Source organism: Capricornis sumatraensis, chromosome 23, assembly GCF_032405125.1.
Source record: "Capricornis sumatraensis isolate serow.1 chromosome 23, serow.2, whole genome shotgun sequence".
NCBI classification, from domain to species: domain Eukaryota; kingdom Metazoa; phylum Chordata; class Mammalia; order Artiodactyla; family Bovidae; genus Capricornis; species Capricornis sumatraensis.
The window spans coordinates 45,217,988-45,233,134 of NC_091091.1; the positions used below are offsets into that span (position 1 = coordinate 45,217,988).

At 40.4% G+C, this 15,147-nt stretch overlaps 1 protein-coding gene across 2 annotated transcripts in view; it reads left to right on the forward strand.

The window, feature by feature from the left end:
- Positions 1–766: 766 nt before the first annotated feature.
- The window catches only part of EDRF1 (erythroid differentiation regulatory factor 1), a 32,721-nt gene continuing 18,340 nt past the window's right edge, over positions 767–15,147 (forward strand). The window contains exons 1-13 of one of the 2 annotated variants that reach the window (XM_068961466.1): positions 767–874; positions 2,220–2,428; positions 4,370–4,436; positions 5,072–5,197; positions 6,270–6,394; positions 6,629–6,785; positions 9,724–9,825; positions 10,095–10,216; positions 10,905–11,016; positions 12,349–12,496; positions 12,585–12,693; positions 12,999–13,110; positions 14,370–14,630. In XM_068961466.1, the coding sequence (XP_068817567.1) occupies positions 767–874; positions 2,220–2,428; positions 4,370–4,436; positions 5,072–5,197; positions 6,270–6,394; positions 6,629–6,785; positions 9,724–9,825; positions 10,095–10,216; positions 10,905–11,016; positions 12,349–12,496; positions 12,585–12,693; positions 12,999–13,110; positions 14,370–14,630 (1,758 nt within the window). The remainder of the gene's footprint in view (positions 875–2,219; positions 2,429–4,369; positions 4,437–5,071; positions 5,198–6,269; positions 6,395–6,628; positions 6,786–9,723; positions 9,826–10,094; positions 10,217–10,904; positions 11,017–12,348; positions 12,497–12,584; positions 12,694–12,998; positions 13,111–14,369; positions 14,631–15,147) is intronic. The other variant, XM_068961467.1, reaches the window with a different exon arrangement.

Sequence of the window (15,147 nt, forward strand, 5' to 3'; positions counted from 1 at the left end):
GTCACTAAGTAGCAAACTGCACCTTTGGCAGGGGTGGGGGTGGGGGTGGGGGTGCCACCTCCTCTGAAATCTATCTCCTCCCCTCAGCAAAGGCGGAGGGCCTCTTCTACGCCCCTCTCCCCGCACTCGGGCCCGCGAGGCCCATGCACACATTGTGATGCGCGGGCAGGACGCCGAGTCCAGGAGGGCCTGACTCTATGGACGGCCCCTCACCTGGGCACGTCTTTCCCTTCGTGGGCGTGCGAGCCCGCCGGGAAGCCGAGGGGTGGGGCGCACTGGAAGCTGGGGAGGGAAGAGGGCTACCGCTACACTGCTTTACGTAACAGGAGCCGCTGGTTACACCTACGGCAGCTTTCCTCCGCCCAAACGCAGAGAGGGACAGGGAAAACCCCGACTCTATCCCGAGCCCAAGTCCCAAGGACTGTTTGCCAACAAAGAGGACCGGCGTGCAAGGGGCGGAGCCTGGGAGTCGGATTACCGCGAGACGTAGTTTCCGGAGCCTTTGACAGGCGCAGGCGCACTACAGTTCCCGCCCCCACCCCTACCGCCTCCGCGAAGGTGGCCGCCACCGGGGGAGGCGGGGCCTGGCCTCTGGCACGAAGCTCGCGAGATTTGAACGGGTGCGCGCTCGTTCTTCCTGTCAGAGGCCGGAAGTGCGGGGCCTCGCTAGCACTGCCTCTGCTGTCTGCGGCGGCGCCGCTGGGCCCCTGGTATCTGTCTCGGCTCCTCGGGCCGAGCTTCGCCTGGCCTCCCCTGGAACGAGGTGATGGCGGACTCTAAGGAGGCCGGGGCCGAGGCTCCGCCGGCCGGGGCCGCTGCTCGGGGAGGGCTCAGCCTCCTGTCCCAAGGGGAGTCTGAGGAACCTTCTGCACAGGTGAGTCCTCCGTGGGGGCGGGCCCTGCAGGGCTCCCGCGGGGGGCTGCGGGTCGGCTCGGCCCGGGAGGGATGTCATGGTGCCCGGCGGCTGGTGGAGCCTTCTCCACGCTTCCCCGACGGACCCCTGAGGGAAGAAAGTCCGTGTGCCTGTGGACAGGTACTCACGTATTTACCAGGCAAGTCATGTATGTCAAAAGCGACCCTGGCCTCCCAGTCCATGCTAGCCCACAGGTGAGTCTGACACGATCCCTTCTCTCGAGGAGGAGCGCAGGTAGGAATCAGTTCAGTTCAATCGCTCAGTCGTGTCCGACTCTGCGATCCTATGGACTGCAGCACGCCAGGCCTCTCTATCCATCACCACCACCCGGAGTTTACTCAAAACTCAGGTTCATGGAGTTGGTGATGCCATCCAACCATCTCATCCTCAATCATCCCCTTCTCCTCCCACCTTCAATCTTTCCCAGCATCAGGGTCTTTTCCAATGAGTCAGTTCTTCTCATCGGGTGGCCAGAGTATTGGAGTTTCAGCTTCAGGATCAGTCCTTCCAGTGAGTATTCAGAACTGATTTCTTTTGGGATGGACTGGTTGGATCTCCTTGCAGTCCCAAGGGACTCTTGAGAGTCTTCTCCAACACCACAAGTGGCTCCAAAACTGACCCAGCCTTGCAGAGCTGGAGGGGGACAGAGAGTGCGTTCACTGAGATGGGACTGAGCTAGTATTTGAAGGGCGCAAACTGCCTGGCTGAAAAGGGACTGTGTGAGAGAAGGTTGGAAGAGTTAACTCAGACCCTGAGCCTTCTTGGAGGTATGCAGGTGAAATCTGTGCAGATCCCCGAGTGACTTGCCTTGCTGTGAATTTAGACATTCAGAGTATTTGTGTAACAGACTGACCAGTGAATTACTAAACACTTAAAAACGAAGAAGGCCCAAATATTACCACAAACCACTTCCTAAATGATGCATGCTATTGAAATTAAAATACATGTTTAATATTGAACAGAGGTTTTATTACGTTTTGCGTTTAGTTACTGGGGTACTGTTTACTCCCTGGTTTCTGCTTCTGCCCTTATGAATGTTTTAAAAGACAGTTTGATTGGCCTGTTTCCTAGCTAATAACCATAACCATGATACTCCTTGACTCATCTTTTTTCTTTGAAATTATGTGAAAAGGAGCTAAGTAAATTGTACAAATTTATGCTCCCATTTATCAACTGCTGCTAGTAACATGTAGCATATTCTTGTAAGCCTGATGTGGTAGGGTTTTTTTAATTATTATTATTAAGATGGGATTTTTTAAAAATTCCTAGTAATGTACATTAAAGTTTCATTTAACATGTTAATCAGGGATCAGCTTTATTTCTCGGAGGCAATGAAGTGAAGAGCCGAGCTGTGGTGAAATACTCTTCTGCCCCTCCTCGGACAGCATTTGCACGCCTCGAAGAGAAAACAGACTTGAAACTCCCACCTGCCAACTGGTTACGAGAGAGTGCCAAGCTAGGACCGGCAGGAACTACCATTCTTGGCAACAGTAGGAAAAGCAAGCCATTTTCCAGGTAAATATTAATTAATGGCATTTTTACCTGTTCCTCAACCGTCCACCTTAAAACTCTTAAAACTTGCTTTTCAGCGTAATTTATAATGCTCATCAACATGCCAAGACTTCGCTTTAGAAAAAGATATTTGACTTTCACTGTGCTTTTTCACAATAATAGGATTCTGTTAAAATACGAAGATATCAATTGCATATGCTTCTTTCAAGTCTGCATCATGTTATTAACAAAGATGAATTTTGACCACTAAAATTCAATTAGCTAGTTTCATTTTAGCCAGTCTTCATACCTTTTGATTATGTGAATATGGAGTCTCAGGGGGGAAACTCTTAAAACTGCCTAATCTGTCCTGTGGAATTTCCCATTAAATGGTGGTGGATTGTCTGGTCTGAAACAACAGTGATGTAAAAACACAGCATATTTAGATATATACCCTTGACTTTGACACTTGCTGGAAATTCTGCTGGTGGTATTTAAGGTTGAGAAAGAGACCTGGGTCTTACAGAGAAGAAGGTACTGATGTCCATATTCTTATCAACCTTTTAATGTGGGGGGTTCCCTTTTTCCCTCTCAGTGATTGAGCCTAAAGTATTTCCACATAACATACAGCAGGAGCCATAAATATATTAATATCTTATGTGCCAGTGATTTGGAAATTAACCTGATGCCTCAAGAGGTAAAAGTTATGTTTGCAAAATGTTGCTTGTATGTAGCATTCTTTATACTAGCAGAAAAATTGCAAATAGTTCGCATGTCTTCTTTTAGAAAAATGGCTTAATAAAGCAGAATTAAATGTTATAAAGTGATTTGGCTGATAATTATATTGACAGTATACAGACACTGCTGAGTACTTTATGTGCTTATCTCGTTTCATTCTGTCAACAGCCTTTTGAATTTGGTGCTGTTAACTTTCCTGCAGAAAAGTGAGGCTTGGAAAGGTTAAGGGCTTGCCTAGCCCATGTGGTAAATCATCAGCATACTTTGAAGTGAGGCAGTCCTAAATAAGTGTTCTGACTCTGCCACCTCCTCACTAAAAAATGGTGACGGCAGCTGCTTTTCATACTTGCAGATTATAGATGTGCCTCACGTGGTACCTGGCACAAGTTTGGTGCTCAGTGAGCTATTTTTTCTCCTTCTGGTTGAATTGGTGTTGTGTGCATTTTTTTCTCATACATTTTTAAAAACGGTACTAGTGTATATATCACTGGGAACATGATCCCAGAGACTAAAATCCTTATAAATGTTTCTGTTGTTGTCTGTCCTATCTCCCCATCTGAAAAGAATAACTCAGACTGACTGTTTTCTATTGCATATTTTTTTTAGATTTCATGACTACAAAAATAAAAATGATTGTAATTGTTTTTATTCTAAATAGTTTCTATTATTGCTTCTATTACTGTTTTATTTCTGTCTTGTATCAAATTTAAGATGCCATTGATTTTAAGTTGTCCCATTATTTTTATTTGTTTTAACAAAATTTTTAAAAGTCTGGTTGGCTTATAATGTGTTGGTTTCCGGTGTACAGTAGTGATTCAGTTATATGTATATATACATATATGTATATTCTTTTTCATATTCTTTTCCATTATGGTTTATCATAGAGTATTGAATATAGTCCCTTGTGCTATACAGTAGGACCTTGTTTATCCATCCTGTATATAATAGTTTGTATCTGTTAATCCTAAACTCCAATCTCCCTCCCCAACTGCACTCCTTCATGGCAACCACAAGTCTTATTTTCTGTATCTGTTAAGTGACCCCATTATTTTATGTACCACTAAGAAAGAAAAGCTAGCCAACTGTAATGGTGATAGGCATGCTGTTTTCAGAGATGTTAGAGTGTGGAAAATGTGTATCCAAGAAGTGCTGAAATACAGTATTCTGTTATAACAACACCTGCCCCACCATGAACGTGATTTTTGTGGCCTTTGTTTTCTCCGTTAGTTTTGGGATGGCATACGACTTTATTGATTCAGTGGGAAACGATGTGGATGTTGTCTCTGACTCTGAAGTAAGTGTCCTCTTTGTGACTATAATTGGGATGTTTGTGCTGGGGATTTATAGCCTGTTCTTTTCTGCAGCCTGGAAAAATTATTGATGAAATAAGCTACAACTGTCTGATTATTGAACACCTTTTTAATTAAAGTAACACTGTTTACTGCATCATTCCTCAAAGAGGAGGGAACAACTCGCAAAATACTGGCATTGGTATTGATGGCTGTATTTTAATGATAGCAGTTTTGATGATAGCAGTTACAGTATTGGGTTATGTAATGTTGCTGGTGGAGAGTTAGATGTGATACTGGTAGTAAAATCTGTCGATGCTTAGTTGGCCGGTTTTTTCTGAGATGCTAAAAGCTTGGGTCAGTGCAACAGTGTGACCTATATATACTTTATGAAATTCCATCGTGTAAAAGTAAATCTTTGTCATTTACGTGAACACAGGGAGACTGGTTAGTGTAGGTGATTCTGGTTTTAAGCTCTGGCTTCCATGTGTTTGTAGGTAGCTCCTTAAGGTACAGTTTGTATGAACTTAAAGGAAATAAGGTTTATTATGCTTTAAAACTGAGTGAAGTTAAATTTGAAAGATTCCAGATCATACCGCAAAGGTGTTTCTAAACTGTTTTTCCTTTTGTATTTTTTAAGAACATAAAAAAGCTTCTGAAGATTCCCTACAGCAAATCACATGTGAGCATGGCCGTGCACCGCATAGGAAGGACTCTCTTGTTAGACGAGTTAGATATCCAGGAACTCTTTATGAGATCATCTCAGGTAATTCTTGAGAAATAACAAAAAAGCACTGTTTTAACAACTTATGGGCACTAGAAATGTGATTTTGTTTCAAAGAAAGGACAAAGTGAAAATGTGGTTGAGTGCTTCCACCAAGAAATGAAAAGTTTAACTGAAGATTAAAAAGCTTTAATAAAGAAAAAGGTAGAAAAGAGAACAGTAGAGAAACTTATTTTATTGATACCAGTAGCCAGAATTCTTATAAGTAAAAGGGTGAAGTGAAGAAAGTTACGAAAAATATGAAGTTTAAGGGACTGGTTAAATTTTTGGAAAATCCTTTCATGCATGTCTGTATTAAAGAGATTGTCATGAAACATTGCTGCCAGGAAATGTGAAAAATGTTTAAAAAATTATTCTTCTGAATATATAGTTACGTCAGAATTAATTGGTTCTCTTTAAGCAGAGCTTCTCAAACCATGTGTGGTAAATGACTGTTGTCCTGCGCTATTTTTTTGTGGTGGTGGTTTAGTGGCTAAGTCATGTCCGACTCTTGTGACCCCATGGACTGTAGCCCTCCAGGTCCTCTGTCCATGAGGATTCTCCAGGCAAGGATACTGGAGTGGGCTGCCATTTCCTTCTCCAGGGGAGCTTCAACACCTAGGAATCGAACCTGGGTCTCCTGCATTGCAGGTGGATTCTTTACTAACTGAACTACAAGGGAAGTCACCATTATTTTGTAAAATGTAATAATGCTGCAGCTTCTGAAAGCTGACTCTACATTTCTGTATTTACCTTGTTGTTACAAATAGTTGTTGATTGCAAATAGTTCATGGTCTTGCCACTCACTCCCACAGGCTACTCTTAAAAGACTAGCCTTGCAATGCTTTGATAAAGGAAAAGAAGTTACAGTGATTTAAACTGACATTTATAGTAAATGTTTTCCTGTTTGTAAAGATCACAGTTCAGTTCAATCTGTATGTGTTAGCCACTGGGCAAGGTCTTGAGAATCACAGCCCTGCCTCCCTTGTAACTTATAAACACACAGATAATTTTAATGCTTTGTGCATAGTGGGACTTATCCCAGGCACTAATTATCAGTTTCTTATGTTATCAGACTGGTGATTGGACATGGTTAAAAGAGTTTTATCAAAGACTTATTGATCAGAAATGGCAGAGGAAGAAAAAAAGCAAAGAACACTGGTATCAGAAGGCTATTCTTTCGAAGTTTTTGTATTACAGGTACTTAGCTATTTATTTTTATTAGAAGAGAAAAAATGAAATTCTGATATAAAACTTAATTTGAAGCCAGTAAAGGTAATTTAAGTTTGGCTACCGTTATTGTTGACATTTGTCCTGTATTCCTTTTTTTAATGAGGCTTATGCTTGGTTATAGAATCTAGTTTTTTAAAACTGGTGGGCTGTTACATAAAGTTAAGTAACAATGTGGTGTTTTTTTGCTTCTGATTTGGCCAGTATCAATGGCGATGGAGCTGCTCAGCCTGTTCCGTCTGCCGCAGAACAGCAGGAGTCGTCCAGCTCTGATCAGACCAATGATTCAGATGGGGCTTCGTGGCCCGCCCCCTTTGAAATGCCTTCCTCAGTCTCTGAAGACCCCAGTGCTTCCAGTCAGGTTAGACATTGCTTAGATGCTAATTCAGCAAAATCATTTAAGGAGACAAAGCCAATTATCCTATCAATAAAAAATAGACAAATAGGAATAAAAAATATTCTATCAATTTATGTCTTCACAGGTACAAAAAGTCCTTTTTTAGGTTTTCAGTATGGAATTTACAAGGGTTATTATGGATGGCTAGATCAGTTTTTTTTTTTCCCCAAGAAATAATTCAAAGATATTTTTAAAAGTTTTACTACATTTAAAATAGCTTATTAATATGTTTATCAATACTGATTTATCTCCTCATAGTCATAAGGAGATATGGTGTATTTAAACTGTGAAAATATTAAGTGCCTTTCAGATATTGAGACTCACAGCCCTGTTTGTAATTTAAACACTAGCCTTCTACCTTAACTTTCAGTTGGATTTGTTAGTCCTGAAATAGCTCTGCACATTTTCTCAGTGGAGTTGCTAAGACTTAACCTACATTAATGTTACAAAGCTTTTAGAAAGAAGAGAGAATGGACTGTGATCTCTTATATTCTTGGTTTCTTCTTATTGTTCATTTGTTTTTGTCCTTATTGTGTCTGTCAACTAACTCCATAGATGTAAATGGTGCATGTTTATTTTTTAAGAAAATTGACAAGCTTGAGGTAACTTGGTAAATTGCATTTCTCCTCTGACTGTGTGCTCTCACACTGAACTTTCATTATTAGATTGTTTCTATCCTCGCAAACTATAAGGTCATAGGAGACAAAATACCTTTAACCTGTTTTAGTTTGGTAGGTTTCCAGATAGAGATGCCTCACTGAACTGTGTAGTGAACTTAATTTTTTTCCAGAGTTGGGAAAACTGTAAGGAAGAGTAAGGGAGTAATTAGCATCCAAGTCCACATAGTGATAACCCAGGAGGTAGGGAAGTTATTAACATAGAAATGAGAAGGGACATGGGTGCTGGGTGCTGGCAGGGTTCTATGTCATGACTTGGGTGGTGGTTACATGGATAATTTGTTTTCTAATTAGTCATTATACTGTATTCTGTATAATTTATGTGCTTTTCTATATTTGATTATATGGTTAGACAGCATCACCGACTCAGTGGACATGAATTTAAGCAAACTCCAGGAGATAGTGGAGGACTGAGGAGTCTGGTGAGCTATAGTCCATGGGCTCGCAAAGAGTTAGACATGACTTAGCCAACAGTTGGCCAACAGCAAAATATGTGATTATACTTTACTGAAGGAGTTTTTAAAAAATTATTTAGTATTCCTTGACTGCAAAACACACACATTATAAAAAGGCCACATAATGAAAATTCCAGTCTCCTGCTCCCCGTCTCCTCGTACCATCCTGTCCTTTAAAGGTCACTTTGAAAAACTTTGGAGGCTTTTGAGAATCTATAGACTTGCCTGTGAAAGAAATGGCCTGGACTCTATTTAATGCTTCTGATGCCACATATTTTATGCCATGTGTGGTATGTGTATTTTTCATCCCTTTAGCTGCATATGTATTATGTTGATGGTATCGTTTTACAAATAAGTAAATAAAGCTCATAAAAAGTTTGTCTGTGGGCACACAGCTGGTGAAGTTCAAGCTAGGGTTTAAACCCTGGTCTTACTGATCAGAGGCCTGTCCTCACAGCAGTACTCCACTGTGTCTGTATATTCCACACATTTAGAAGGGCCCTATGAGCAGTCAAGTTGTCTGGGCAATGGCATATCCTTAAGCAGAGCTACCCTGCCTACAAATAATCTTTTACAGAATGCTTTCTGTGACATATATACATCTCTAAACTTCATGAATTCTTGCTCCCAAGACTAAATTGGCAAGTTTGAGGCCCATATTAAGCAATAATAGAGTTTAAATAGTTCTCTGGTCTGGCCTTGGAGCCAAACTTTTATTAAGAACTTTATAACCTAGAACCTATAAATCCCACTAAAGCAATACATGGCAAATATAATTTTGGGGACGGATCCATAGGTCGATAACTTGTCTGTATAAATAAACAATACAGTACATGTTTGAAATTCTTTAAGGACCTCTGTGAAGAAGACATGCAAAAGCACTGGAGATCTCCCACTGCTTACCTCAGAAAACGGGTGCTAAGCTTATTAGCACACAGATAGGAATAAGCAACACACTTACGTGCTCACACGCACACACACATATGCTTGCTCTTCTTGGCTTAATGTTTCTTAATGGTTTTTAATGGCAGCTGCCCTAATGGTTGGAAAATCAGTGGACTGTGTTTACTATGTCAAAGGTTCCTCTTCCTATGTGTTTTCCAAAATATATTCCACAGATAATAATAAGAATAATTACAAGAATAATCTGTAATAAGAATAAAAAGTGTCACAAGATCAAATAAATTGGAAAGTAATGGATTATGTAGAGGTCATGTAGGCTTTCCCAGTGCAGGACCTCTCAGGAGCCTTTTGTGGTAATCAGCATTGTTATTCTCCAAAAGCAAATCCTTGCAAACAGTGTTTTGCAGATCTGACTCTGGGAATTTTTCACCAAGTACCCCAGAGACTAGACTTCTGTGAAAAACACGTTAGAATGTGTGAAACTGAGGACTGTTCTGATGACCAGTGTCACAAAAATATGGCTGAGATTTCTTGGGAAATTTTTAATCCAGTAGGGATGGAATAGGGTTTGAAAGAGCAGTGCTGTTCCAGTTCACCTCAAAAAAGAAGAAAAAAGGTTGGAAAGCTTAAAATAAATCTTTAGTCTTGATTTGAGCAAGATCTGAATGTGTTTAGCTTAGTATAATGACTGACAGTTAGGAACTGAAGTCTGCACCCCGTGAGGAGAGGTAATGATTCATATCAGCTGTAATTTACAAGAGCAGGTTTGAGCTGTATGCCTTGATGTGTGGGTGATACTCTTTAACAGTAGGCCATCTGTAAGAAGTTACGACAGCAGAATCACTCCTGTCCTTGCACTTTTCACAGGGAACTGAGCCTCTTGAACCCTCATACATAGTGGGGCATGTGGCCTCAGCGCCTAAAGAACAAAACCTGACTCCTTTATTCAATGACGGGGAGAACAGTCAGGTATGCTCTCTGTGGGGTCCAAGTCGAGACACCACATCCCCAGTCTACTTCGTCATCTAAGAGCTAGTCTTAAATTGGAATTCATAGGGAAAGAACCCACTTGGCCCTAAAAATCTCTTCCTAAACATCTCTGTGATCTTCTGGCTCTGCGGCTTCACTTATCTTTTCTCCTTTGTCTTTTCCTTCTTCTAGTCTTTTTGTGGATCATGGGGGGAGATTACAGATCCCCTGTTTATTATATAATCTTTCTATTTTATTTCAAATCAAAGGGTCTTAAAAATGATTTTGTTCGGAATATTTTATGGACGTTTGAAGACATACACATGTTAGTTGGCTCCAACATGCCTATCTTTGGAGGCGGCCGATATCCAGCAGTCAGCTTACGTCTCAGGTAACTAGACTTATGTTCCTTTAGAATCGTGTTCCAGTTTGCTTTCACCTGCTTATTTTGGCATCCTTTCTTTTTTCTAGTTTTCTTTTCTTTCACTTCCCTCCTTCCTCCACCAGTTGAAATGGCTGCAGTACAGAAGGAGTGTTTGAGCAAGTGCTGTGGCTGTGGCTGGCTTTTCATTCTAGTCTTCGGTAGTGGAGTCAGAGACCTGCTGTACTGACTGAGTCTTAGGTCTGAATCTACGACTTGTGAGGATAGAGTGCAGTTTATTTAACTAGTTAAGAAGGTGGTTTACCGGCTTCCTGCTAACTACATGAGAGCATTTTGTAATGTTCCAGTTGTAAGTGTTCACGTCGTCCATCCTGTGTGAATCCTGCCTTGGGCACTGTGATGTACGCTGGTCAGTCTTCACTTCAGGTTGTATGAGGAGCGTGCAGTAGGCTCCCAGCCTCCTTTTGCTCCTGAAAGCTCTTAGGACACCCATTAGGAGTCCATGCAAAGCTTATGGGAAGATGTTAAGTACAGCATACCCCATGAACTGCGTATGCATGTCTCATCAGAAGAGAAGCATAAATGGCATTCTCCAACTAAGGAGAACAGATTAAAACATTCTAACGAGGGGAGTAAGCCTTAGGATTTGCAATGGAACATCTTCATTAATCAAATAACACCAGAAATGTGTTTTTAGGGATAACAACAAACCAATTAATGTGCTAACTGGAATTGACTATTGGTTGGACAACTTGATATGCAACGTGCCAGAGCTTGTCATGTGTTTTCATGTAAATGGAATTGTACAGGTAAGCCTGATACAGTGTGACTTTTGAACTAACCTCTCAACTACAGATTGGGGCAGAGAGTATCTCACTAAAGTTTTTAACACCCTTGAGTAAGGTGTATTTTGGGAAGGAAGATAATGATGGCTAAACTGAAATTAGACTATTACATTTGAGTTGGTGCTGTCAGAATTCTAGATGTTACAGGAGTTTAATTTATAGGTAATTTGTGAGCAGGTCATAAATATACTAAAATCTCTTTTTTTAGCCAGAGAACTATAATTTTAAGGCAAGCACCCATAGTAATTACTTCAAAGTGTCTGAACAGTGAAGGTGTTTATTCAGTATCATATACTGTTATTCAGTATACAGATATGAATACTTAATGCAGCATGTTGAGGAAAGGCACCAGCAGCAATTGCATAAAGTAGATAGCTTGTATAGCAAATTGTTATAGAGCGTTTTCTATTTATGAGGGACTTTGTCCCCATCAGAAATGTTGGAGTTTGGAAAGCAATAAGATTGGTCACTACTCAGAACGATTTAATCTAATGAGAAATAAGAACGTGCAAAGAGGAAAATAGGGAAGGGTGGGTGAAGGGTTAGAAGCATACACACGGGAGCCTGGGTGACCAGAGAAGGGTGTGGTCGCTTCTGTTTTGACCTGGTCTGTTTTCCGGTTGAATTGCAGTTTCTAGCCTTAGAGTACTTCAGAAAATACGCTCAGAGGCATTTAGGGAAGTGTGAGCGGAAGACGAGCAGGAAAAAAAATGAGGAGGCGCTTTAGAGATTGTAATGGTAATAGCTTTGCAGCCTTTCCTCTTTCCTGCTTCCTCCACAGACACCCCACCCCTCCCCACCCCCGTGCTCCATTTCTTTAAAGGAATAGTCCAGAGCTCAAAGGAAAAGCAGTGTACACTGGAAATCTTGCCCAGGTGACTCTCGTGTCTGGGAAAACAAAAAGCCAAAAATAACGTATTTTGAGAAAGCTTACTGGGTGAAGTCTGCCTTGATTTATCACCTTCCCAGTTGAAAACCATGAGGGTAGAAAGGAAGAAAGTATACAGCGTAACTTATTCTGTGGTTGGAACAGAAATGAGATGTGCCTAAGTCTGTGGTTCAAAGTATGGTGATGACTCTCCCTTAAGAATTATTCCTGTGGTAAACCACCACATTGCTGGCAACGATGGGTCAGATTCCTTCAGAGTATCAGAGCAGAAAAAAGACTGAAAACCAGTGCCTTAAACTCTCATGCTGTGTAGGTCTCTAATTGCAGGATTTGTATATGTGGTCTCTTTTTATAAGAGAAGTGTTGCTGTGCAGGTTTTCTCAAACTGTCTTTTCTCTGTTTTATAGAAGTATGAAATGATAAAGACAGAAGAAATTCCCAATTTGGAAAACTCTAATTTTTCTACTAAAGTCATAAAAGACATTGCACAAAATATTTTATCATTTTTGAAATCTAATTGTACCAAGGAAGGACATACCTATTGGCTATTTAAAGGTAAGCTAATGTTGAATGAGTAATCATTGATTTGAGTGGCAACTGTAAAATGAGGTTTATTTGGTTTTTTGTTTTGTTTTCTTCCCAGCAAGTGGCAGTGATATAGTGAAGCTCTATGATCTCACTACTCTTTGTGAAGAAACTGAAGACAAATACCAAAATCCATTCACAATGCCAGTGGCTATTCTTTTATATAAGTGAGTGCTTTAAGAAGTTAAGATGAAGAAGTAGCCTTATTTAAAAGTTTTAGGTGTATGGCCTCACTATCTATGCCAAGGTTTTAAATACCTTTTAGATTTTCATAGTTTAAAAAATGTGTATGTATATACATCTATATACTGTCGCAAAATAAATAGGGAAAGGGAAAAGAGCAGGGGTGTAAAACGCAATGTTTTGTTGTTTCTTATGTCCTTATTCTGCTGGAGGGAAAGAAGAGCATGCCTAGACTTGAGTCTCGAGAAAATGATGAATGGGCAGTAAAGTTGATGTAAACTCCTTTTAGGGTTGCTTGCAACATGATGATGAAGAAGAATCAAAATAAGAAACACTACGGGACAGTTCGAACCCTGCTTCTGAATTGTGTTAAATTGCTGGACAAAAGCAGACATCCTCAAGTAAGATTAATATACGCCCTCTAAAAGAATTCTGGCATTCTGATAGAGAATGGTTGCCCAGACATTAAAGCTACCTAATGCAGAGTCTGCAACTGCCTGATCTGGTTTGGTAACCAGTTACCACATGTTGTGCCTAATCTGAACTGAGATGTGCTTTAAATGGAAAACACACACTGAATTTTCAAGAGTCTGTGTGTGTGCACACGTGTACACGTTACATAGTGAAGTATTTTGTGTTTATTGAATCAAATATATTAAAATTGATTTTGCCAGATTCTGTTCTATAAATTTAGAACTCACATAATTTTAACAAAGTAGTGCCATTTTTCCTTTGTATTTTCATTGTTAGAAAGTGGAAAACTATTTTATAGTCTGTCTTGAAAGACCCATTTAAATGAATGTCAGTATAAATAAGGTCCACATTCTGTACCTCAGTATATAAAAGCATCTCTTAAAAAAACCTCAGTCTTGCACCCCATGGTTTTACATCACCCTTATTACAAACCTCAGTGGTCTGAATTTGATAATTGTATGTCTCAGTGTAAGGCTAGTTGTTGAATCCTGTTTAAATCAGAAAAGATATGTAGTATTATGATTTTTTTTTGAAAAAGATTCAAGTTAATTTTAATTGTAGCCATATTCAGTTTGGAGATAAAGATTTTCCTGGAGACCAAACAAAAAGAAATTGGTTTCAAAGAAAAGTGGCAGAACAATTTTTGGCTTAAATATCCAATTGCAGATTAAGGTGGTGTTTAGTAAGTTAGAAAATAATGTTAAGGCCATTGAATGTCTGTGATAAAGAATTACTTAAATAATAGAGTAGAATAATGCTGATATGTAAATGCTAATTTTAAGGGAAACCAGAAATTTCTGGACTTTTTGCTCATTAAGCTCATGGAGGTTTTCCCCCCAGAACTGTAAATTGTATAGTAAATTCCAGTTTCTTAGTTGATACGGAGTGATAGCTTGCTAATATTTTAGTTGTGACACTTTACATGTGAAAACTTGTCTCCAGTGAAATACAGTTGCAGTTTTTCTTAAGCGAGAAGGCTGGGAATGGATAGTTTCAGGAAATAAACATGTCAACCCATGAGGATTTTACAGTACATTCAGAGCATTGGTACTTAGAATCAGGAACGTTTCTGTACGTATGCCTGTCTGCAGATCTCCTCAAATTTGTTAGTACGATAGTAAAGTTCATTTCGTTTTAGAATGCTCAGTTTTGGTGAGTCACTAATATATTTTTTTCTTTCTGTAAGATTATTGCTTCAGCCAATTACATGCTTTCAGAACTTTTTCAATTGGATGAACCTAAAAAAGAAGAAAGTTCAGAATCTCCATTAAATGAGAATTCTGATGAAAGTTACAGTGAAGAGGAGGAGGAGATGCCAGACAGCGATGAGAACGGGCCCTACGGCACTAGCTCTGACCCATCAGATGACAGCAAAGCAGTGGCTATAATCAAGTCTGTTGGAGAGCTGTCCGTTCCAGAAAAATACAAATCCATTCATCAGATCAGGGTGAGCATGTTGACATTTGTATCAAAATTTCATCAATGGAATTAATTGAGTACCGTTAGCCTCTCAAAAGATGGCGTTACTTCAACTAATCCTTCACGATATGGGGTCTAATAATCATTAGCTCTATGAAATCTGAAACTCAGGTGTATAATTGTCCCAGGGTCACTGACCCACATGTAAACTGACGGTGGGCAGATGTGTAAATGACACATCAGCATGTTAATTTCCATGTGGGAGGTTTTTCTTCCCAGTGACCAATGTGCAGCCCCCTCTCCTCATCAGGGTGCCCCTTCCCAGTTGCTGTGTTGCTGGGAGACAGTATATGTTGCTTGGTGAACATAGAATCAGAGCGCATGGGCAGCTTGTTGATCCGTATGTGGAGAGACCTGGCACCTTGTCCCTGTGCTATAGGACGGCGCCTTTCAGTGACTGTGGGCATGTCAGCTGGATTGGACATGTCCTGACTGGTGGACATGGCCCAGTGGACCCTGACAGCTTCCTGCCCGTTAGGTTTCTG